The 26,359-nt window shown below is 34.8% G+C and overlaps 1 protein-coding gene across 6 annotated transcripts; it reads right to left on the bottom strand.

Moving 5' to 3' along the window:
• ZDBF2 (zinc finger DBF-type containing 2) lies at positions 1-26,081 on the bottom strand. 6 transcript variants are annotated; one of them, XM_039844551.1, is made up of 7 exons: positions 25,790-26,081; positions 21,179-21,231; positions 20,386-20,461; positions 19,125-19,229; positions 17,612-17,692; positions 13,098-13,225; positions 1-9,013 (listed from the first exon to the last, which is right to left on the bottom strand). In XM_039844551.1, exons 5-7 carry the CDS (start codon positions 17,621-17,623, stop codon positions 1,915-1,917), a joined length of 7,239 nt encoding a protein of 2,412 aa, XP_039700485.1. In that variant the 5' UTR covers positions 17,624-17,692; positions 19,125-19,229; positions 20,386-20,461; positions 21,179-21,231; positions 25,790-26,081; the 3' UTR covers positions 1-1,914. The 6 variants fall into 6 exon arrangements, with proteins under 6 accessions (XP_039700485.1, XP_039700481.1, XP_039700483.1 ...); XM_039844547.1 differs by lacking the exon at positions 17,612-17,692; XM_039844549.1 differs by lacking the exons at positions 17,612-17,692; positions 25,790-26,081 and adding an exon at positions 24,648-25,671.
• Between the last annotated feature and the right edge of the window lie 278 nt (positions 26,082-26,359).

Raw genomic sequence — 26,359 nt, 5'->3', positions numbered from 1 at the left:
TAAATATAAACCTTTTCCTCTCAAAAAAAATGGAACCTAGAAGAGTTTCCAATGTGAAAAAGGCAGTAAATTTTTTAAGTTTTTGATCACTTGAATTATATGAACTGTCCTCTTTGCATGATGTAATCACAACAGATATATCATAATTACATAGTACATTATTTCCATATGATCTCTTGCCTTTTAAACTTACACTAAAAGTATGCAGAATGCCTAACAGTACTTAAGGGAATTGTGTGTCTATTTCATAAAAAGAAAAGACACCAATACCCGCAAATAGAATATTTTTATATATTAGCTACTTGTTTACTTTCCAATCAGTATGGCAGTATTCTTCCTAAATTAAAACTGGGGAATTACTTTAAACTAGTGACCTGTAGTGATATTTTAAGAAAGGAAATTAAAATGTTTGTATCTGAGGCAAGGTTAAAGTTGCTTTACAATTAAAAATATAAACATCTGTCCATTTTTTCAATATAATTACTGTTTTGAGTTTAGAAGTAAAGAAATTAGAACATAACACCATCACAACATACCCACAGGTTAAATAATGGCCCCTGAAATAAAACTACATTTAGAAATCAACTGTCACAACACTATATTCGTTAATTCTAAGGTAACACATTTTTATCTCTGAAATCATGGCACACTGATAAAGTTTCAAACATGGTTTATACAATAGTTGAAATTCATGTTTTCCTTTAACATTATTGATAGAAAACGATCCACAATCCTTGCTTTAGCAGAGTAACTGGACACATCTGTATCAGCCCAACCAGTATCCCTGAATAAAGGCTCTAAACATATTCTGAGTACCTCAGACCTAAGCTGTGTATCTTAACATCTTTTATTTGAACTATTAAAATAGTTAGCAAGTTTAAGGAAAGCCAAACCAATGTATATAGTTTTTCATCTGTAAAACGGACCTCCACTTAGGTTGTCAGCTTTATTAGATCTTTTCAAATATAAAGATTATAAATAATTCGTTAATGACAATTAATTGTCTGTCCAAATTACCAAACCAATAATTTCAGTTCAAGCAATTGAAAAATACGGTAGTATCTAGAATATTTTTAAGAGATGAGGCCATAAGATAACCTGGATTTTCATATTAAACCACCAACCCTTGTGGTAGAAGGGAATAAAGGTGGTACAAAAGTACGGTCACACCGGCAAGATCATTTTCCCCTTAAGATATAATAATGCTAAAGAAAAACAGAGACTGTATATTACAGAGATTGTATACGTGCATGTGTCCAAATGTGGAAAGTCAGACACTTGCAGATCCATTTTAAATAAAGCAGAAGTTTGTGTTATGTATATAAAATCAACAGGCAGTTTTAAAAAACTGGATTAAAGATTATGGAATCTCATTCTCTGGAATGCTTTTAAAAGACAGGTAAATTATATTTTGTTTGGTATTAAGTCATCTCAACTTAAAAGTTGAGCCAGTTTCTTCTTTTTAATTATCCAGTTAGAACACAAATATTGACAATGCCACTCTGAAACACACTGAAAATAAGTACATATTCATTGTTCCAATTTTTAAAAAGTAAAAATAAGATAGCGGTTTGCCATATCCATTCTTGTAATATTATAACCTGCTGACATGATACAACCATAAAAAATAAATAAAAAGGGACATGACTTGAGGGAGAAAAGCATATATACTGATAAATTATGTGACAAATTAAGATGAAGCTCTTCTGTAGCAAATGGACAAAGGGTCTTTTGAATCTTAAAAAAAAGACCTTAAACACTAATTTTAAAATATAAAAGTTCTGAAAATGATGTCTATAGCAAAATAGTTGAAGGTTAATTTTTTTGCCAAAGTTGGGAGAGCCATGAGCACTAAGTACCAAATATTTTTCAATTAAAGTTCTGAATCGTCATCTAGCTTTAACACAAACACTTCTAGTGTGCCTTACTAAGTAACAATTTGTGTAATAGCCGAGTCATCATTCTATCCGAATATGGCACCTGAGAATATAAACTTCTCAAATCATATATTTTAACAGGTTTAGGACGCCTCTTTTTCTTTCTAGGTTTCTTTTTATTACCACTCTTCTTATTTCCTGCCTTGCTGGAAGAATCCTGCAAAGGTTGCTTGGGAGAAGAGCTCGCTATAGCTCTTAACTGCTCTTCACCACCAGCTGATGGAACTGAGTTTGAAAGCATGTTGGCCGGTCTCTGCACCTCCTTTAACCTACTGACATCAGGTTTTTTCTTCTTACGATGCATACTAATAAAAGCGCTCCTGGACTGATATTTACGACGCAAAAACATGGAGTATTTTGAAAGATACTTTCTGATTATATCATTTGGTTTGGTCTGAATCCAAATTGACTGTTTTTCTGAAGTGATTCTGGTTTTTTGCTGGAGAATAATTGGTCTGTGAACTTTTTTGAGAAATCCTGGTTTATTATTTGTCATCTTCCTTCTCCGAATTTTCTTTTTACTTTCTAAAGACTTATTTCTAACCGATTTTGGCGAGATCTTGACATCACCATTTAAAAGAGTTAACTGGAATTTACTTTCCTGTATATCATCACTAGAATTCAAGATCTCTGCTTTTTCCAGAAACACACAAGATCCACTGGCCCCCGGGTGTGACATTAATTCATGTCTTACCGACAGTGTCATAAAAGGTATTGTAGCAGAGCTTTGTACATGAGCATCGTTGTCTCCTGCGCTGGAGTTTAGGTCACTAAAATGAATTTGAACCCAGTTGTTCCTGTCAGACTCTGGTACTTCTATGTTCAGAGGAGGATTAATTACAATTTGTTTACTCAATAGGTCGTAATTAAAGGAACTCTGTTTATATTTGCACTGTATGCTAAAATCCTGATTTTTATCACTGCAGTGCCTCATTTTAGAGAAGTTGAAGGAATCTCCTTCCTTCAGCTTAATATTTGAAGAAAGAACGTAGACTAAGGCATTGGGGTGCAAAGGCTTCAAAATGTTAGTACATGATTCAAGAAATTCGACTGTTCCAATTTTGATTTTTTTTGGTTTTGTGTCATTGTGTAAAAGTAAACGCTTCCTTGGCGAGTCTTCTTCTTGTCCATTTATTCCTTTCGTCACTAGGTAACTCATGAGATTGGTTTGAGTTCCATGGCTAACTTTCACAGCCTGACATCGAGAAGCCACTCGCCATGTTTGTTCATAAGGCCTCTTTTCTGTGGGATGATGGCTAGGTTTATCTAAGGCTACTGAAAAGTCATCAATAATATCATCACAGTCTAATAGAACTTGAATTAATGCAGTGTCATTAAGGTCAGCCGAGGTAATCTTTTTTTCTTCATTCAAATTTTTTTTTTTTACTTTCCTGGTCTCACAGTCATCATCAAAGTAACAGTGGAAACGACCTTCCTTAAACTCCTTCACGAGAGCATTAATTTTCATGTCATCTTCTTTCATTATCTGAGACCACGTTTTCCCCACAAATGAAGGAGGGACATGAGGCAAGGCTTCAAGAACGGGTTCATCAGTATTATCTTCTACGACCCCCTTTGCTTTCTTCCGGTTCTTTACAGGATCAACCTTGGCAACTGAGCTTGAGCGGGAATCATGCTTCGTTTCTTTCACATCAACAGATATTTTCTTAAATAGGTCTACTTTATTAACAGCTTCCTGAGGCTGGTCAGTGGCAGACTGAAAAGAGGGATCACACTGAAAATTCATCCCAGAACCACAAGGTTCACAGCTCATACTTTCTGTACATTTCAACTTCAAAAGGTTGTCTTCATCAGCCATTTGAAGAATTGCTGACTCGGGAGAAGCATTACAATCCACTGCAGAAACACTACATTCACAGTTCTTATCTTTTGGGCCAGTAGTTTCTAGATCTTTCCAAAAGTTGACTTCTTCTGGATGATGAGTCACTGGCTGAGAAATATCTTCCCATTTAAAATTTCTTTTAGGACTATTAGGTTCACAGCTTTTATCGTCTGGGTCAATATAGCTGATCACTTTTTTATCAGACCCTGGCGATTGGCAATCCAAGGACTGATGAGTGTCATCAATTTGAAAATTTATTTCAGAACCATAAGATTCACAGCCTGACTCTTCCAGAATAATATAGTCTTTCTTCTGGTTTATTACTTTAAAAGTCTTTTTGGATTGGTTTGACACTGATCGAGGAGACGCTTCACAAACATACCCTAATTCAGAATCACAACAGTCATAGCACTCACCTTCTAGATCAAAACTTTTTGCATTTATACAGTCAATTCCTTCAACAGCCATTTGAGGTGAGTCAATCACTGGCTGAAAAGGGATACCGGAATCAGAAATCATTTCACAATCACTATCACTGGTCACCAGATCCACAAACAGCATCTTTTGAAGATTCGCTTCTTTGACCGACACTTGAAATTCATTAACGACGATTTGAAGAGGGACATCAGAATCAGACATTACTTCAGAATCACTAGTCTTTTCTTCCATGCCAAGATGCGCTATCCTCTGAAGGTTTATTTCTTTGCAAACCATTTGAGGGTGATCGACTTCCAACTGAAGATGAATACCAGAATCACATTTTATTTCAGAAACACTAGGTTCACAGTTCTTATTTTCTAGGTCATTATGATCTTTCTTTTGCAAGTCTGTTTGTTTGACAACTACGGGAGGTTGATCTGCCACTAAGGGGACATCGGAATCATAACTTACTTCAAAATCACCTAGTTTATAGCTCTTGTCTCCCAGGTAAATGCGGTCTTCCTTCCAAAGGCTTATTACTTTAACGGCTTTTTGGAGCTGGTCAGCCACAGACTGAAGAGGGCCATCAGAAGCAAAGCTTACTTCAGGACAAGGGTCATTGCTCTTATCTTCCAAATTGACATGATCATCTTCCAAAACATGTGAGTGCTCAACCAATGACTGAAGAGGGACATCTGAAACATAAATTACCTCGGAATCATTGGGTTCATAGTCTTTATCATCCAGACAGATATGTCCCTCCCTTAAGAGATTTATTTGTGTAGTAGCCTCTTGAATTTCATTGGTCACAGGCTGAAGAGGTCCATCAGAAACAAAATTTATTTTAGAATCACTGAGTTTGACAATCTTACCTTCCAAGTCTACGTGCTTCTTCCAAAGGTTGATCTCCTTAATGACTTCCTCAGTTTGGCCAGCCACTGACTGAAAAGGGACATTAGAATCATACATAATTTCAAAGCCCTGAGATTTATCTCCCCTATCTTCCACATCTTCATCCTTCCAAAGGCTTATTTCTTTAACAGTTTCTCTAAGCTGGTCAGCCACTGACTGAAGAGGGTCATCAGAATCAAAACTTATTTCAGAACCACAAGTTTGATTGTGCTTATCTTCTAGCTCAATATGCTGCTTCTCCAAAATAGTTACTTGAGATTGATCAACTACTGACTGAGCCAAGTAATCAGAATCCAAACTCATTTCAGAACTACTGTATCGGCTGTTATTGTCTTCGAAATACACATGACCTTCATTCTCAAGGTTTATTTGTTTAGCAGCTGTTTCAGGTTGATCAGGCAAAGACCGAAGAGAAATATCAGAATCCTGTATTAATTTGGAACCATCAGGTTCGACTTTATTTTCCAGGCCAATATCCTCTACCTTCCACATGTTTGTTTGTTTAACCACTTCCTGAAATTGTTCAGTCAATGGCTGAAGAAGGTCATTAGAATCAAAACGTACTTTATAAACACTGGATTCTCTGTTTGTGCCTTCCAGATCGACATGTTTTTCCTTCAAAAGAGCTACGCGAGACTGGTCAATGACTGAAGGACGAGGGGTATCAACATGAAAATTTATTTCAAAACCTCTTGATTCAGTACTTTCATCTTCTGGGTCAACATGGTCCTCCTTCGAAACAGCTATTTGAGGCTTTCCAGTCATTGACTGAGGAAGGACATGAGAATTTAAATTTATTTCAGAACCACTACTTTTGTTACTGCTGTTTTCTAAAACATGTTCTTCCTTCTGAACCTTTCTTTCTTTAACAGCTATTTCAGGTTCAGTCACTGAATAATGAGGGCCATCAGAACCTAAAGTTATTTCAGAACCACTGTATTTAACACTTCTGTCTTTGAATTTAAGTTGCTTTTCTTTCTGAAGCCACATTTCTTTAACAGCTGCTGCAGTTTTGTGAATCACTGATTGAAAAGGGATACGAAAATTCACACCTCTTTCAGAAACACTTAATTCACTCCCCTTATGTTCTATGTTTGTGTGGTCTCCTTTTTGATGGTTTATTTCTTTTACAGCTATGTCAGGACGATCGGTCACTAGATGAGAAGGATAAGATTTCAAATTCATTTCAGAAACACGAGATCCACTATCTGTGTTTTCTAACTGTACATGTTCTTCTTTCTGAAGGTTTCTTTCTTTAATGACATCTGCAGAATGTCCAATTACTGAATGAAAAATATTATAGTTCAAACTTAACTCAGAACCAGTAGGTTCATTTTCCTTACCTTCACAGTATACCTGTTCTTCTTGAAGATTTAACCTTTTAACAGCTACTTCAGGAGGATTTGTCACTGAATGAAGAGGGGCATAAGAATCCAAACTTATTTCAGAACCAATAGGTTCATTATTTGTCTTCCCTAAGTTGACATAGTTTTCTTTCTGAATAATTATTTCTCTAACTACTCCAGGGTGATCAGTACCTGAATGAAGAGGTTTATTAGAATCAAAAGCTATTTCAGAAACACAAGATTCATTACCCTTATATCGCAAACCAACAGGCTCCTCCCCATAAATAGCTGCTCGAGACTGGTCAACTACTGAGCAATGAGGAATATCAGAATCAAAAGTTATTTCAGAACTATTTGACCCATAGCTTTCGTCTTCCAGGTTAATGTGCTTTTTTCTTATTTCTTCAACATCCAGCTCAGAATGTTTAGTAACTGACAGAACAGGGGGATCAGAATCAAAAGTCAACTCAGAACTGGAGCATCCATTGCTCCTAACTTCCATGTCAACACTTAACTCCTTCAGATTTATATCACTCAGAGTTCCAAGAGGTTCCTTAGATGACTGATAAAGAGAAGCATGAGAATCAAAACTTAGATCAGAAACGCTAGAGTTAGCACTCTTATTCTGTAGGTCAGTAGCTACTTCTTGAGGTTTTACTTCCTGAACCGCTACTTGGGGTTGGTCAGCCACTAACTGAGCATCAGTGTGAAAACTCATTTCAGAACCATAATATTCACAGTTCATATCCACAAGGTCATTCTTCTCTTTCAGAAGATTTATTTCTTCAACAGCCCTCTGAGGTTCATGAGTCACTGTCTCAACAGAGAGCTCACAATCAAAATGTGCTCTAGCACTACTGGATCTATGGGTCTCATCTTTCAGGTAGACATGCCTATCTTTTAGGTTTCTTTCTTTGCCAGCCAGCTGGGGATAGACAACTACTGACTCTTTGCCAGCCCGCTGGGGATGGACAACTACTGACTGGAGAGAAACATCAGAATCGAAACTTGTTTCAGAACAACTCGATCCATAGTTCATATCGACCAAGCCAATGTGAACATTCTTCTGAAGTTCTGTTTCTGTGACAGCCACAGGGAGTTCAACTGACTGAAGTGGAAAAATAGAATCGGTACTTATTTCAGAACCACTAGATCCATAGTTCTTATCAACCAAGTCAATGTGTGCCCCATTAGGAAGGTCTACTTCTTTTGCAGGCTGTTGGGGGTAGTCATCAGTTGACTGAAGTGAGGTATCACAATCAAAATTCATCTCAGAATCACTAGAATCATAGCATTCATCAACCAGGCTAATAGGTACTGCCTTCTGAACACTAATGCCTTTAACGATTACTTGAGTTCGGTTGGTAGCCAGCTGAAGCGGGCCATCACAATCAGAACTTACTTCAGAAACATAAGATTTATTACTCTTAGGCTGCAAAGCAACATGTACTTCCTTTGAAAGGTGTATTTCTTTGGTAGTCACTTTAGATTGGCCAGTTAGTGAGTGAAAAGAGGAACTGCAATCAAAACTCATTTCAGAACCTCTTGATTCATAGTTCTTATTTTCTTGGTCAATTTGCTCCTCACTCCAAAGGTCTCGTACAGCCTCGTCTTGTTGATCAGACACTGACTGAGGAGAGCTACAAGCAAACTCCATTTCGGAACTCGCTGAGCTCTTCTGTCCCAAAAAGGCTGACTTCTTAAAAACCAAATGCTTTACTTCTTGGTTACGATCCATATTAAAGAATTTCTCATGGTGCTTAGGAATGGCATCTTCAAAGATTCTTTTATTAGACGGTGTATCAGTTTTATTTAGGTTGACTGCTGGGTTTACTGCGGATTTGTAAAGAGATTCAAATTTTAAGGAGCCTGCAGTACCCTCACATTCATGAGGTTTAAAGCCAGTTGACAAAGTTTTACCCCGAGATTTTACATCTTCCTGAATTCTCAATTTATCTGACTTTATAAATCCAGATTTCCTATTTGATTCTTTAGATTTCTGACATATAACTGAAGAAGCTGCTAGATGGGATGAGAACATAGGATTTCTAGAGCCCCTGTCTCGCTGTTCAAGATATCTGTCAACTTTGTTTGGGTCACATTTGATAACTGAATCCGAATGGGCTGCTAGTGGTAACCTAGTACTATTAGTTGTAACTGGTCGATCGTAAGAACTTTCAGCTAAACGACTAGCAGGAGCAGTAGAAATCACTGAGGGATATAATAAGTTTTGTCTGTTATTTGTAGTTTGACCAATACCTACTGGATTAAATTCTTTCAAGCCACTCCCAATTTTATAAACAAACTCCAAGGGCTGCTGCTGCCCCTTCTCCAACTTTTGAATAACTGATGGTCTAACTGGAACACCCTGCATATATTCTTGAGATTTACTAGGTCTAGAATATAACTCTTCAAGAGGTTCAAAACTTTTGGTGGCTATCTCTCCTCTGACTCCAGTAGCATCATCGGCCATTTCTTCAGGAACAGAATCATCAATAGGAACCACTTCAGAAGATGGTGCAGTATTCCTAAGAAGTCTCTCATTTTGCCTTGATCTATAAAGGGAGAAAAAAAAATCACAAAAATATTCTAATATCTGTTTAAGATGTTAAAATAAAGGCATAATAAATGTTTTTTTTTTTTTCTCCTGGGCCAGATTCTTAGAGAACAAAGATCAAGGTAATCACACCAGGCTGTATAATAATGTATTTCAGGAAGATAATCAGTGCAAAAGAAGAAAGTAGCTCCACCAACTGCTACTTAATAAACATGAATGGCTATACTATCTTGACAATTTTTCTATAAATCTAAATCTGTCCTAAAAAAAAAAGAGCCTATTAAAAATAATAAATAAAAAACATTTAAATAGATTAACACCTAAAAAAATACTTTCATTAAATATTTTTCAATTAGAGATAGCACAGTTGTCTAAGAGAATATTGCATACATGTGTTGACCACATGTAACTTCTTTTAACATGTCATATTACTATTGTTCTCTTTCCCATAAAAATTTATTACATAATTAATACCAAGATAATGTTTGTTGGTATTTGTAAAATAAAAAAGTTAACCCAGTATCAAAGTAATATCATGATGGGGCAAAAATATCCATAATTTTTCATACTTCTGAATTTTAATTAGTAAAATTGCAGTCCAATCATCACTTTATCATAGTTTTTGAGAACCCTAGGAGAATATCTCTATTTATCTTAAAGACTATCACAACTTCCTAAAACTAATATCAATTTTGTAGTATTTGGCTAAGAAAGGAAGAAAAGAAAGACAAGCAGAATCACAAAAACCAACAAGCTGGCAAAATCGTCAAAAGGTTAGGAATCATCAATATATATACTTTGATTTGCACTGGTATTGTATGTGTGTGTTTAAAGTTAACAAATCGCAACCTGTATTTCTACTCATTTTAGCCCATTTGTGCTAAAAAGTGAAAATTTTTAACTACCTATAAATACAACTATAAATTAAAATCTATGAGATGTGATCAAAATGAAAACTTCACATGTTTAAACCTTCCATTAAAAAAGAATTAGTAAAGACAAATGAACTAAATGAGCACGTAATTCAAGAGGATAGAAAAATAACCAAATTCCTCCCCCAAGAAAGTTGAAGAAATAAATTAAGAAAAAACCACTAAGTAGGAAACAAAAATAAAGCAAGAGCTGCTTTTTCAGGCTAAAATAGTAGAAAAACCTACAATGTCTAAACAAGGAGGGAAGAGAAAAGAAATTTTTTTTAAAAACTATAATTTAGAGAGCTTATAAATAATGTGGTGCTGGCATGCGATTAAAAAAACTAGAGGAAAGAAAATTGTATTCAAAATCAAATATGTAGATATAAACAGAGATCAATACACTCAAATGTAGAAATTTAGTTTATGTTACAGGTGATAATTTTATATTAGTGGAGATAATTAATATATTTTTATATTAGTGGAGATAATTAATATATTTTTTGTAAAAAATAAGAAGTCCTGTCTCACACCACATATTAAAAAAATTCCAGGAAGATTATAAATATTTAAAAGAAGAAACAAGGGCATAATTCCCCTTATAGCTGATGATATCAAAATGTTTAATTTCTGTATCATAAAAAATAACCCACACAATTTAAAGATATAACAGATTCTGAGAAAATATTTATAACATACTTAAAATACAAAGGACTATTATTCATAAATATTGCATACAAATCCAAAATATACAAATAATTCAATAGAAAAATAGACAAAATATATTCACAGAATAAATACATGGCTAAAAGAAGTTCTATGTTACCCATAAATAAATAAAGGCTGATTAAGAAATACACTTTTTTGGACTATTATGTTGGGGAGAAAAAAAAGTTGTTGATAATTCCAGTGTTGGCAAGAATGACCGCAAAATGAGTACTCTCATATACTGTTGGTGTGTATGTATCTACACCAATTGTATACATTGTATATAAATTGGTACAGTCTTCTAGGAAGTGTCTATCAAGAATTTAAAATTTCCTTAAACAATTTAAGCAATAAAAGAAATAATAGTAATGGATTAAAACCCACAGAGCAAGAGACATATCCATGATTTTATAATGATATAAATAGATAACTGAATAAATGAGGAAATGAGAAAACTCTTTATAGTAGAATTCTGATTAATACATGTCAAAACTGTTTCAGGAAAGAATTATTAATGAATGCTTAAATTAAATTAAGTCGGTGAAAGTAAGAAAAGAAACAGGATATTTACATAGTCTCAAAGTACTTTCCTATGAGTTTTACTAATTACATTGTGAATGAGACATGGCAACATCATGGGTCTCCTGATTTGATACACTGAGGAGGGCAAGACACCAATTATTATCAATTATAATTAATTTTTGCCCCAAATGTATAATCTAAGTTTAGTCATGAGAAAGCATAATCAGGTATACCCAAATTTAGGGATATCATACATAATAACTAGCCAGTACTCTTTTAAAAGTGTCAAGGTCTTGAAAGCAAAAACAGACTGAGGAACTGTTCATGATTAAGGGAGTCTAAAAGAGATGTGGCAACTAAATGCAATGTGTGATCCTGGACTAAATCACTGGTCAAAAAACAGGACATCAGTAAGACAACTAACAAAATTTGAATAAGGTCTATAAATAGTATGGTATCAATGTAATTTCATGGATTTGTGGTTATTTTAGATTTAACATCTGGGGAAGCCAGATTAAAGTTATACAAGAATTCCTTGCACGAGTTTTGCAACTTTTGTGTAAACCTGAAATTATTCCAAAATGAAATGGTAAAAAACAAAAAAAAACATTTTTAATGTCCATAAACTTTAGCCCAGAAGTTCAACTATAGAAATCTACACCACAAAAATAGTTACATGTACAAATACGTTTGCTGAATCATTGCTTATACAAGCTATAAACTGGAAATTTATACTGACCCTAAGATAGATTAATTCTATCAGCTAAAAAAAAACATATTTTTTCTAACTTTTCCCATTAAAACCTTTTCTACATTTGCTAAATTCTAGGTTGGTGACTTGCAAAGCATACTTGCAAGGCAAGGTAGAAAAGTTTGTCCTTTTTTTCTACCTTTGGTGCTTAACTAATTCTACACAGATGTGTTAATGATCTATTTGCCTTATCTTGTGCAGCTGCAGCTACAAACTCACCACAGTACTTAATCCTATTTTCTATCAATGTTTTTCTTTAACATAGGATATTAACTTTTAAATGTTACAAAAATATTTTTTATTAAAATAACCAAAATAAACTGATACACGAGAAAGCTATCAAGATACTGACAGATTATAAAAAGAGCCAACTCTATTTGATACCTTAGTGTGAGCAAATAGTTTCATTGATGTGGAACTCAGTGTTTACTTTGACCGCACTTACTCTGCTACTGTCACCAGCTTTTCTGTTAATAATCTTTTAAAAGCTCTTTTTGCTCCCACCTTTTCCCCCTGCTTAATTTAAGCCTATGACATACTTATAAAACATCTTAATGACATATGATTATTTACTGGCCTAAAAGTTTCAATTGAAAAAAGCATTATGTAGTCCCTATCTTTTATAGCGAAACTTCTTAAGCTAGGAAAAATTTTTTGCAGTAATTGCAAAGGGAAGTTACTACAGAAAACTTCATTTTAAATTGTGATTCAAAGATTCACTTTAAAATAAGTCAGAAAGAGAAAAACAAATAACATATGCTTTCACTTATATGTGGAATCTAAAGAACAAAATAAGTGAACAAACAAAACAAAAAGAGATTCGTAGATACAAACTGATGATTGCCAAATGGGAGAGGGGTGAAAAAAGGTGAAGGGATTAAGAAATACAAAATGGCAGTTACAAAATAGTCATGGGATGTGAAGTACAGCATAGAGAATATAGCCAATAATATTGTAATAATTATGCATGGTGCCAGGTGGGTACTAGGCTTACCGGAGGGATCACTTCACAAATTATGTAAACATCTAACCATTATGCTGTATACCCGAAACTAATATAATGTTAAATGTCAACTGTAATTGAAAATAAAATAAACAAATATTCACTTTAAGAAGTACTGAAATGTTAACAAAAATATCTACTGTAACATATAACTATGTACGAGTATTATTCTACTCAGTTACTTTACCTGCTCTCCTGATAATGATACGGGTGGTGTCGCAGTACATCCTGCAAGAAACGTTCCATCAAGCTACTGGTACCCATCCGTTGTCTATTCTGTGTGGTCAAGTATCTGTGCTGAGCACTGGACATATGCTATAAAGAAAAAAGAAACTGAACATTTTAAAATGGATAATACTATCAGTGAGTTTTCTGAAACAGGTTCATTTACATCCTCCTGGCAGAAGTATAAATTGATATACTCTTTCTATAAAACAAATCTAAAATGTACATCTAAAATCCAAAAAAGTATCTTTCCATTAGATATAATATTACATTTCTCTAAATCTCCCCTAAGGGAATCATTTTAAATGTGGATGGTTTATGCAAAAAGAAAAAGATGCTTATCAAAGCATAACAAAAAACTGGAAATCTCAAATCCTTAAATTATAATATACCTTAAGATGTAATACTATGCAGCTACCTAAAATAATAATAGAATTTTTAACAACATGGAGAACTGTTACATATTAAAGGGAAAATGGGGGATATGAATATCTTATGTATGCTTTTATTTCTACTAGTTTAAAAATGTATAGGCAAATAAATGGAATATACCAGAATCTATAAAGTATTTATATCTGTGTGGTATGATTATAGGAAATTTAAAATTTGCTCTTATAAAGTCTCATAGTTTTCAATAAGTAAACACTTTTAATAAAAAGTTGTTTAAAGAGGATCACTGTATTTGTAAAAAGTCGAAGATTAATTCACAAAAAGGCCATCATTTTCTTTCAGAGATTAAAAAATCCTTCCTTAAAATGAATAATGGAGTAAGTACACTATGTTTTTCAGTTTTATAATTCTTTCCAGTTAGAAAGATTCTTTGGTGACAGAAAGAAATTTAACTATGGGCAGTGAACATACAATGCAAAATATATATGACTTATTGTTGAATTACACACTTGAAACTTACTGGATTTTGTTAACCAACGTCACAATAAAAAAATGAAAAATAAAAAAAAAAAAGGAAAGAAAAGAAAGCAAGAAAGATTCTTCCTTTACTAGTAAATTACCAAGAGGGAAGGAAAAGAAGTCTGATACCTACAGAACACATATAACATGTCAGAGTGTTATTACATTTACACGGTAATCTCATTGAATTTTCACTGAGTATAAATCTTGTCCCCATTTTGATATGAAGGGATTAAAGCACAAATTTTTAAATTGACCAACGTTGTGTACCTAGCAAAATAAGTGAATCTGTGTTACAGCTTATTCTCTTTTCACTGTATCATGTTAATGCTAGTACTAATGCCATATTTCTAACATAATTTAGACAATTTAGTATATGTGCTACAGAAGTGAGCATTAAGTTAAACCATTTAATAACATGTTTGAACAATACCTGGGGAAAGTCATGTTTTAAATACTACTGTAAATGTGTCAAAAGAACTTAAAACTGGATATTAGCTCCTGACCACTATTACAACTCAGAATTATTTCCTTCCATGCTGATTTCAGGAGTCTACTCTGGTGCTGCTGCCTTAGCCCCAGTAACAACCTAAATTACAATCAAGATTCTCTGGCTACAGAACTCCCCACCGTCCAGTACCCATGACCAGAGCTAGACTGCCTGGTGATGAATGGAACAAATGCACAAGGAAACAAATCCAATCTTGTCCTCCCTCTGCCTAGATAAAAAGTTAAAAAGCAATGTGAATGGAAAAGCACACTTACATAAACCACAGTAAACACTACACTATATATCCCAGAAAAAGGTGTCAGTGTCTTTAAATTTTCTGAACTGACATATAACTTACATAAAGTCTACAAAACACAAAGTAAAGCACATCCATAACCATCTAATCATGAAAAACTAATAAGCACCCAGAACCCCCTAATGTCCCAATCTAATATTCCCTCTGCTCCAAAAGTAACTATTATCCTAAGTTTTAATACTATAATTTTAAAAGTTTCTGAATTTATATAAATAAAATCATACCTTTTTTTGCATTCAGGTCTTTCACTCAACATTTTACTTGTGATACTTATCCAATTAGCTGTAGTCTATTTTCATTTCTGTGTAGTATTTCATTGTATGATTATACCATATTTTATTCAGTCTGCTCTTGATGGACATTTGTGCTTGTTTGCAGCTTTTGGCTATGACCAATAATGCTGCAAAAACTTTCTTATATGTATTTTGGTGCCCGTGTGCACATACTTTGTTGAGTATATTACTAGGAGTGGAACTTCGGGGCCATAAGGTTTGCATATGTTCAGCTTTAGTACTCACTGCTAACTAGTCTCCCAAAGTGGTTGTTCCATTTTATACCCCCACAAGCAGTGAATCATAGTCTCCATTGCTCTACTCACTCATCAACACTTGATATTGTCAGTCTCTTTAATTTTAGCGATTGTAGAGGGGGTTTAATGTTATATCACTGTGGCTTTAATGTGTAATTTTTGTGATAGCTTTTTGTATGTAGTGGCCACTTTTTCGTCTGTACATATCCCCTTTTATGATGTGCTTAAAGTCTCTTCCTGTTTTTCAAATAGATTTTTTTAATGAATTATAGGAATTATTTATTGTGAACATGAGCTCTTTTGTTGAATTGTGTGTTTCAAGTATTATCTTCCTCTATGAGGCTTGCCTTTACACTTCATGTATACGTGTATCTGTATGTGTTCATAAATAAAATTTTACCGGTATACACACACACACACACACAACACACACACACACACACATACACACACACACACAGTACATCTGATATCTTTTCCAAGAATAGTTGCAGGGTACCTTTTCGCTTTCTTAATCATCTTCTATTGTTTTTTAACTGTAGTCCAGTTTACCAATTTTTTTGTCAGTGCTTCTTGTGACCAGTTTAAGAAATCTCCATCTCAAGTCATGAAGATTTTCTATTTGTTTCTAGAAGTGTTGTTCTGCCTACAATATTTATATCTACAATGTACTTGCAATAGATATTTATATCCGAAATGATTTAGCAAGTTTCATTTTTCCCCCATATGAATATTCAATTGACCCAGTATCATTTATTGAAAAAAGTGTTGTCATCACTGCTCTTTAGTGCCACCTTTGTCACACAAATCAAATATCCACATATTTATTTCTGGAGTTTCTGATTTATTTCCATGGCCTTTCTATCTTGGTACTATTGTCTTAATAACTATAATTTAATAATAAGTTTTGTAGCTGGTACAGTAAGTCCTCTTTGTTCATCTTTAAGATTATTCTGGTTCTTTTCAGCCTTTTCCATGTCCATACACATTTTTAGACTTGGCTTATTTTTAAAAATCTGCTGGAATTTTTATTGGAATGTCACTGAATCACTGTATCAGTTTGGACAAAACTGAAGTGTTTACAACATTTATTTTTCCAATCCATAAACATGATCTATCACACCAATTATGTAATTTTTCTTAAATTTCTCTAAATGTTTATAGTTTTCTTTATAAAGATATTTTATTATATTTATTTCCTAAAAATTGGTTTCTCTGAAGCCATTATATATTTTTTAAATCTCATTTTCTGTGTGGTATTTGTGTATAAAAATACAATTTTTTATGCTGGTTGAACAAGCTTTTTAAACTCACTTATCAATTCAGTTTATTTAGATATCTCTAGAACTGTCTATTCCACAATCACGTTATACACAAACAATAGTTTTATTTATTCTTACATAATCTTTATCATTTTTATTTATTTCCCTAGCTAGACCCTCTGATAAAATATTGCATATAGTTTAATTCAAGCATCAAGTCTATTTTCACTTAATATATTTGGATTTAATCTTTGTTTTTATTTTTAAATGTTTTTAGTATTCTTGCCAATACGATGTCCCTATTTCTCTTTCTTGCCTTCTTGTGAACTATTTTTTATTATTCCAATTTTTCCCTTTCTATTATCTTAGCAGTTACAGACTTTTTTCCTAGTCCATTAGTGTTAACAGATTACAACAAGCAACGTTGACCTAGCAAAGTCTATAACTACTTGTTACTTTTACTCTCTCCTTGAACAATAAAAGATCTTTAGGAATTAACTCAATTTACATCCCTTCCAATTTATATGCCATTGTTGTTAATCCCACAAGATATTATTCAGTTAGACTGCTACATATTTACCTTTCCATTGCTCTTCATTCCTTCCCGTAACTCTGAGCTTCCACCTGGAATCATTTTCCTTCTACCTGAAGAACTCCTATTGCTATTTCCTTAGAAAGGATCGGCTGGTGACAAATTCCCTTAATTTTTGTTTTCTGAAAATGTCTCTTTTCATCTTCTTTTTTAAAGGATGTACTTATTGAATAGAGAATTCTCAGTTAGTAGTTGTTTTCTTTCTTTAGGCTTCATTGTTTCCGTTGAATATTCGGCTAGATCTGAACCACGTACTTCTTCACTGCCTTAACAGTTCTCAAAGCCTTGAAATATATATATGCACACACATACATATATATATGTGTATATACATATATATACACATACACACAATCTTTTATAATTAGTACAAATTACCTTGGCTGTCATCAACAGAGTCTTTTTAAATGTCAGTTTAGTACAGGAGTATCCAAATGTCCAAAACTTATTGTTTTAAACCTTAAGCAAAAAAATTATATGAAAGCTTATTGAACAGAAGTTATAGTTAAAAGATTAATATGTTTTATCATTATCAAAGGTTCAACAAATAATCTCCCAGTCAAGTGATAATAATTTATGAAATATTAAAGAGAGCTTTGAGATTATCTGCCTCCTCATGTTTATAACCAGCATTAAAAAGTATTTCTTTTTTAAAGGGCCAGAGGTATGGCAATCACAATAAAAAAGATTCTTTAGTATGAATTTAAGTGATTACTATTAGATAATTAAACAAAACAAATACCACTAAATAGAGGAATTTTTACATATTATAAGCCTGTATTTGACATCATCTGAGATGAAACAGTTTAGCTCTAGCAGAACCAGAATTTCATTATATTACTTTAGCTCTGACAAAATTCCCTTATGAATATAGATGCAAAAATCTTCAACAAAGCAAATCCGGCAACATATAAAAAGGATTATATACCATGACCAAGTGACATTTATCCCAGGATTGAAAAATTGGTTTAACATCTCAAACTCAATGTAATTGCTATAGGCTGAATTCTGTACCTCCAAAATTCAGATGTTGACAATCTAACCACCAATGTGACTGTTTTTGGACACAGAGCTTTTAGGAGGTAATTAAATCACATCATATACAAAGACCTAAATGGAAGAGCTAAAACTAAACAACTCTTAGAGGAAAACACAGGCATAAATCCTCATGACTTTAGATTGGGCAATCTTTATGACACCGAAAACACAAGAAACAAAGTGTGTGTTTGGGTGGGTGCGGGGCGGGGGAGCTAAATGGAATTACAGCAAAATTTAACATTTTGCATCAAACCATAAAATTCAAAGTCCTTACTTTATTTTACAATGTCTTACAGAATCTAATTCTCTAAATTCTTCACTGATCACCCATCTAACCCCCACCCTACGTCCAATGCAACCACACTGGCCTCCTGGCTTTTGGTTAGCATGCCAACCATCCTTCTGCTTCAGGGTCTCTGTCCTTCCTCTCTCTTCCCTCTACCTAGAAATTCTTCCCCCAAATATAAGCAAGCCTGGCTCCCACACTTCATTCAAATACCAACTCTACTGTCACTTCCTTACCTGGCTGCTCTACCTAATATTGTACTCCCTTCCTTATTTTATTTTCCTCATAACATCTATCACAATCTGATATATTATGTACTAAATTTATATGACTATTTTGTTTTATTGCACTATAACAAAAGCTTTATAAATAAAGGGATCTGGTTTTGTTCATGGTCATATCCCTAGAACCTTAAACGGTGTCTGCCAACTGGTTTTTTTTTTTGCAGCTGATATATTCTTAATATGACCTGTTCAATGAATGAATAAATGCACTTAATAAAATGTAAAAGGAGAGAAAATTATGGCTATGTCCTCTGAGGTATATACATTAATAGGATCCTCTCACCTGTTCCAGATTAGTATAGCGCACACAGCAATAGCTGCAATATCCTTGTCTGCTCTGCATATTGAATAACCAAAGTCAAATGGATGTTGTCGTTGACTACCAAAACTGAAGGAAAAAAGGCAAAATCACAGTAATTCCTTACAATCACGAGGAAAATAGCTACGATAATATCACAGAACAGAAATACATTCTTAAGTTCTACCCACTCTTATTTCTCATTATTATGAAAATAGATAAGACTTCCATGAGCTATGGAATCAATCAGTGATCCTGGAGTAGAGATGATAGCGTTGCATCTTCTAAGAAAATAGCTTGTTGCCAATATTTGAAATCTAAATGACTAAATTTTTAATCAATTTTCTGATAACTTGTTAGCATTTTGAGAATTCAGTATTGAAGAATACAGTACTCAATTTTAAAGACAAATTACTGTTTCTAAGTTTTTATTATAGTATATTTACTATATGTTATGAAACTCATTAATTTTCCCATTACGTTTCTATACAAAATCTCAGATGACTTCAACTGTCAGTGTCATATATAACATCTAATTCTCTATCACTTGTATTTTCTGCTTAATTCAGAAAGGGGAAGATTTTAAAATAATTTATCCAACGAAGTTGCTAAAAATCAAAATAACAACTAATTTAGTCTCTGAAACACAAGATAGTTCTCCCTGACAATTACATAAACCAAATAAATATAAGGAATTTTTTCCAATTGGTCTAATGAGATTTCTCTACAAATAGTTTCCAATTTTCTACCCCTTAAAAATACAATCCTTCAACATTACAGACTGCAGTGGTTCCCAAATCAAAAGAACTATCAAAATCATACCCCAAAATTCTGACTTTGTAGAGCGGAGATCGAGTCTAGAATTCAGAATTTTTTAAACTCCCAGGTAATTTTGATTCACTCTCAATTCATTCACTGACATAAAGTGTATATAGTTTATGAGTATTTTAAGTAACAAATGCAATACAGTGCAGTTTTTTTGGCTGTTTTCTTAAAGTGAAAACAGAATTGTAAGAAATAATTTCATCAACTTTTTAATTCTAATTATTTTATACATCTTCTGTCAGAATATATATTAACAGAATGAGCCTATAATGTGTTATATTTCTGATAAGGATGACCCTGCAACAAAAAAGTTTACTCATTAAAATCAATGTTTAAAAAATGAAATCACAGCCTTAAAAACCAATAAAATGAGAATAGAAAAACTTTATTAAATCAAAATGCTATCATAACATTCACTTACCGATTACCTTTAATTATGAGAAATTGACTTTTTGACTTCTCACGCTTACGGGAAAATAAATCAATTAAACCAGCCTCTGAAATAAAGAATATATAAGAAATTACTTACTTAAAATTTGGTCTTATTTCCATTAATTTACTTCATTTGTAATCTGAAGCAACAAAATCAAACAAGCTTTAAGTTGTATTTATAGCTATGGTAATTTTCAGGCTGAGAGAACCCTAGAGCTTAAACCTAAATTTTGAAAGTCATAATATACAACTTTTCAGTGCTTTATTTAAAATACAATTTAATCATTCACTGAATGAACGGCAAAACAAAAGTATGAATCTAACATCACACACACGCACAAATTTAAATACTTTAGATAATATTTTGATCTTTAACCCTTATTTCCTTTAACTCTCATAGCATTATTACTTGCAATTCCGTTATCTCTAGTGTCATTTACATGCTACAATAAGAATGAGCTACAATAAAGCACCTGATGGCTTTTTTAAAACTTCACATGCTAGGACCCCATCTGAAAAATCTTACTGTATCAAAATCTGCTGGTGGAGAACCAGGCACATGCACTGTACGCATATTTAAAATGCTCCCAGGTAATTCCAATATAGGCTGAACCAATAATATAAATCACCACTTTTAAGTACTAATAAAATTCTTACTTACTAATGAGATCATTTCTTTGGGGTTCAGTCTTATATTACATTGCATGACAGAATAGGTCTTTTTATATAAACTCTGAGCGCTACTGGTACCTGCTGTTTTTATAAAGTAATAAATCATTTACCTTAAGCAGAAAAGAGTAAGTATTTCATCAGCTATATTAGTCTTGGCAAACATCTGTAAAATAAAATAAAACAATTTTTTAAAAAAGATAAGCCCCATGTCTACCATTAGCCAAACGAGTACCTCCAAGTCATATTTAAGTTTGAAAAGTGACACAATTTTGTTTCCAATAATAATAAAAGAAAAAATATTAACTCTTGAACACAAAGCACTTTACATACTATGACTCGCTGACTCCAACATGACCTCCTAAGATGGTCAGTAGCAGAGTAACTGATGGCCCATATAACCCCTCATCAAATACATCAAATTTCTGGGGTCCAGAAATAGCAGCTGTAAGAGAATGTCAGGCAAAACTGTGCCTCTGGTAAGGTTAAGAGCAAAGATAATATCAAACCCAAAATAAGCTTCATGAGAAACTTCTGAAAGAGATATTTATGTGAAATTAAGTTCAGGTCCTTGACTAACCCAACTCTTAGCTTCTGTGTTAGTTTTAATGAAAAATACTGTCAATTCTTCATCATCTATTTATATCAATTGACAATTAGGCCAAATTATCATTTTTTTTTTATTTTTCCACATTGTTGTAGGCAAAGTGTTGACTCCTATCCAGGATTACTGATTAACAAAAAATTCTAACTCAAATGAGCCAGTGACACTACTGTATAATCAAGGAATAAATACTTATTAGCACCTATCCTGTGCAGGGTTCCATGCCAGAAGCTCTAAGAGACAGAAATGTAAGACAAACTGTCTTGCTCTCAAGGACTTTAAAATAGAATTGGGAAATTAATACAAAAATACCACATGGTATCTGAGAAATGTCTAAGCACAAATAATAAGTGCTAATGGGTTCAGCTGCAAAATTCAGTATTAGCTCGAGGGGCCAGGATGTCACTGTAGATACAGTTTTTTAACCCGACATTGTAAAATGGGTAGAATTTCCTTACACAGAGGTCAAGAAAAGATATGCTAAGAAGTCAAGTAGCAAAGAAGCAAATGTATAAAAGCAACAAAGCACAAGGTGTATTTGGAGATAATAAGTTGACAAATTCAGGTGCAGCTAAAGTTTCATTTAAGAATTTAAGGGGAAACAAAGCAAGAAAAGTAAATTTGAGTTTTGACATGATAGGGTTTAAAAGCAGACTAAAGAATCTAGACCATATCTTTAGGCAGTGTGGAAATATTTTGTAAAGCAATATACTATACTGAAAGAGTGCTTTAAGAAAATTCTGGAACAACAGTGCTTTCCTACTCAAAGGAGCTTTTCACTGAATATAAACTATTCGGCACCATTTCCTAGAATACTGGAGAATTAGTTTATACCCAAAATATCCAAGTTCAAAGAATCACTATCCCTTAGAGCAAAGATTTAGTCTCATTACACTTGTAAATTAGAAAAACGCTAATTTTTCTTTAAAAAATGACTTTTACTTATTTTAATTATGAAAGTAAAACACTTACTATAATACAATTATAAAACTAAAATAAAGAGCATAAAAATCAGCCATACTCCCACCATCCACCATTAACATTTATCATATATTCTCCTTTGTTCTAAACATGTTTTTACAAAAATGGAATGGTACTATACGGCCTATTCTATAGCCTCCTCTCTCACTTAACTGTATATGATGAGCTCTACTGTATGACATTATATCATTCCAAAATGGAATGTTTAATAATTGCATAATATTTCATTTTATCAGTGTAAAAGCCCTCTTATCTGACAAGCGCTAGTAATTGGTGAGTTAACGTTTTAAAAATTAGTCAATAAGATGATTTTAAAAATTCATCTTAATATTTTATCTAATGTAAAATACAGAAATGTATGTTTTAGGTTAGGCTTTTTTGTTTCACCAAGGTTTTTTAAATTTTTTTGTGTGTGTGCGCATAGGACAGCTAGAGTTCCAAGTTATATTTTTTTCATATTTTCAAAAATCTCATTTACATTCAACAAGTTTCCATTTTTGTTCCTCTAAGGCAGAACAAGAACTTAAAGACATTTTCAAAACTGTGAGCACTACTGTGATTAAGATTTTATCCAACCTTTTACAATTGTCACATCCAATTTATTTTTGCTTTCCTTTTTTAGTTGAAAGCATATTTTTATTTCATAAAAATAACAATGCTTACACTCTTATTTCATTGGTTTAGGTAACATTGAAAACTGCATAAAACGTTCTGAGGCAGTGAACAGAGATCTCTGAATTGTCTGAGAAGACTTCAGCATAATTGTCTCTGAACAGATAAAGTTGCATTTTTTTTTAAGATTATTTCTTGCACACTTGAGATCTGTACCTGCTGCAGAGATAAACGCATTGTTGAAATGAGTTCAGAGTTGTACTGTGTTTCTCAAGCTGACTACCGTGCTGAAATAAGAGCTAATAAAATTCAGAATCCCTATGGGAAATAATTTTCAATTGCCTGACAAGAGAGACACCAATTTACTAGAAAAGACAATAGAAGGGCATTTGGTTTATTGAATGAGATCATCTAAATTACCTGTCTAGGAACAGGAATACAATTGGGGAGCAACCAGAAAACAATGGCCAAATGATGTAAAAAATCATAATTTAGCATCCCTTTCGTTACGTTAGCCTGATTTTCAACTTCTCACTTTTTTCGATTACCCCCATTATGCTAGTTTACCTCTGGTGACAAACATTATCCTGGATACCTCTCATTCAGTCTTATTAAAATAATAATGGCTAACTTTTAGTTAGTATTTAATCTGGACCAGGCTCTGTCCACAGTTTCACAAGCATTATCTTATCTAAAAATCAAACAGCTTTATGAAGCTGGTGTTATGATAACTCCCACTTTACAAATCAGGAAACTGAGGTTTAGAAAGCAGCAGTGTCTTGTTCCAGATCACACACCAATAACCAGTGTAGCTGGGATTTGACCATAGGTCAATCTGACCAGTTTATGTATGCTCTTAACCTCTTATTTTCTATAAAACGCTTCCTTCTCTGCATTTTCAGAAATGCTAATTACTTGTTTTAATATTAGGTGAAAGCAAACAATTAGGAATCTAATTTGCTACAATAAACCCTATAATATATTCCAAAGAAGAGAGTAAAACTAATGTTTTACTCTCTTACTTGTATCACTGCTCCCATTCCGAGATGAGTACTGACAGTACCTTGGATTAGGGACTTTCAAACTTAAATATCGTGGCACAAGAAAACAATACATTTTATATCACAAACCAGCACGCACACGCGGGTACACATGCACACACACACCCCTGTGCACACAGTTTTGCAAAACAATACCCTCATTACACGTAATGTAATGAATTCTGGTATTTTCTATACTATCTTATTTCGTTTTTTTAAGTGCTAGTTATGACTCATCAAATGAATTTTACAATTCACCAATGGATTGAAAACTGCAATCTGTCTGAAAAAACATTGCCTCAAATTATTAAGCAAAAAAATATTTTTTACAAAAGATGGTGTTACCCTGAATTCAGCTTATTTCTATCCAATATGTTGGCCATTACGGTGATACCTCATCAAATCTTTAACAAGCGTCTTTACTTGTAAGGCTGACCATTAGCCAAGATGCAGGGTGAAGAGAATTACTGCCTCCCACGCTTTAGGTCCAAATCAGTGCAAGTGGAAAAATGTTTATGCATCGATATAGAAAAAGTCTTCAATGTATTAAGTTAAAAAAGCAGATCGCATTAGTATCCCAATTATGTAACATACGAATATAGTTTATGTACCCAAAACTGTTAATAGTGGCTCTCTTGAAGATGAAACTGCTATGAGCTTTTTCAGGTTTTTTTTTTCCTAATAGTATATATTTGTTGTAAAATAGATAAATAAATAAATATGATTCTATTCTGGGGATAAAAAACGTTTTAGTTCCTTGAGAACCAGTATCTCGTTATGCATTTCTTCCACGCGCTGCCAGAATCTTCGCGACGGATGTTAGGAGCTAGAAAGGGCCTTTTTAGGAGCACGTAATAACGACGGCGTAATTTGAACAGATTTACACAACTGTTGCACGGCGAATAGTAAGTTGATCGTTAACACAAAAATCTAACGTTTCCAAAATAAATTCTAATCGCAGGATGGTGGTAAAGGCCTAGATCTAGGGACAGCTGGACATAGCGCAGGGCATTGGGGGAAGGGGATTTGTAGACAGGTGGTTCCGATCTCGGCCCCACAGGTGCCCGTGCAAGTCCCCGCGAGTACAAAGCCCTAAATCCGACCTCCGCATGCCGCACCCTCCCCAGGCCCCAGCCCAAGGCCTCGTCCGCCGGCCCCTCCGACCCAGGGCGCCCGACAGAAGCACAAGGCAGTCCGCGCCCCACCTCCACTCCACGCCCCAGCCACCGCGATCCCGGCCGGGAGACGCCAGCCCCGCTCACGCAGGAGGGGCAGGAAGGGTCTGGGGTGAAGGGAAGCTGAGGACCTGCGAAGCGGGTGCGGGAGCCGGGCGAGCGGTCCGTGCGTCCCTTGGAAGGAAGAAGGCGCCCGGGGCGCGAGGCGAGCAGGCCCCACCCCCGGCCGCGCGCACAGAGCCCGCGGGCGTCGCCCCGGCTGCGCGCCGCCTCGGCCCGCTGGCCCGCGCCCGCCCCCGCCGCCGTTCTCACCTCCGCGGAGGCCGCCCGGATTCCTTCCGGGCCTCGGTGGAGGCCGAGGACCGGTGGGTGCGCTCCCTTCCTATTCCGGTTCCATGGCGGTGCCCGGACCCCCGAGCCGTCCAGAGCGCCGCGGCCGCCCGCGCCTGCTGCCTGCTGCCCGCGCAGCCAGATATGGGAGCCACCGGCCTCTCCCGCCGGTGCGAGAGGAGAAGCGAAGTGAGAGCGTCACTTGCAGGACCCGGACCCCAGTCACGACTCAGCCCACGTAGTCCTCCAGGGGCAACGCCGCGTTGCAGCCCTGATTGAGGTTTGACGTCAGGGAAGGTGCGAAAACAAGGCCCCTTCTGACGCAGGAGGAGCGGCACCGCCCCCTGCCCACCCCCAACCCGGGCTCAGGAGCCCCCTTCCTCCCGCCCCCAACCCTCCCCTCCCCGACATCTTTTAAAGCGAACACTTCCTCCAGGGTCAGGGCCCCACTCCGAGCCTGTGAAATCAAACCTGTTCTAAACAAAATGACTAGACTCATAGCGCAGTTAGGACGCTAGAAAGACACCAAGGTTTGATTATCTGAGGGGCTAA

This window comes from Pteropus medius, unplaced genomic scaffold (assembly GCF_902729225.1).
Source record: "Pteropus medius unplaced genomic scaffold, Ma_sr-lr_union100, whole genome shotgun sequence".
NCBI lineage: Eukaryota > Metazoa > Chordata > Mammalia > Chiroptera > Pteropodidae > Pteropus > Pteropus medius.
This window is presented reverse-complemented; position numbering and strand designations above follow the sequence as displayed.

Bases quoted from the DNA above. Each gene is read 5' to 3' on its own strand.
- ZDBF2 (XM_039844547.1), bottom strand. From the start codon at position 19,184: ATGCAGAGCAGACAAGGATATTGCAGCTATTGCTGTGTGCGCTATACT. The intron at 13,226-19,124 runs GTGAGAGGATCC...TTTTCTTTATAG, and splicing joins GCTATACTAATCTGGAACAG to CATATGTCCAGTGCTCAGCA. The intron at 9,014-13,097 runs GTAAAGTAACTG...CTCCCTTTATAG, and splicing joins TATCATTATCAGGAGAGCAG to ATCAAGGCAAAATGAGAGAC.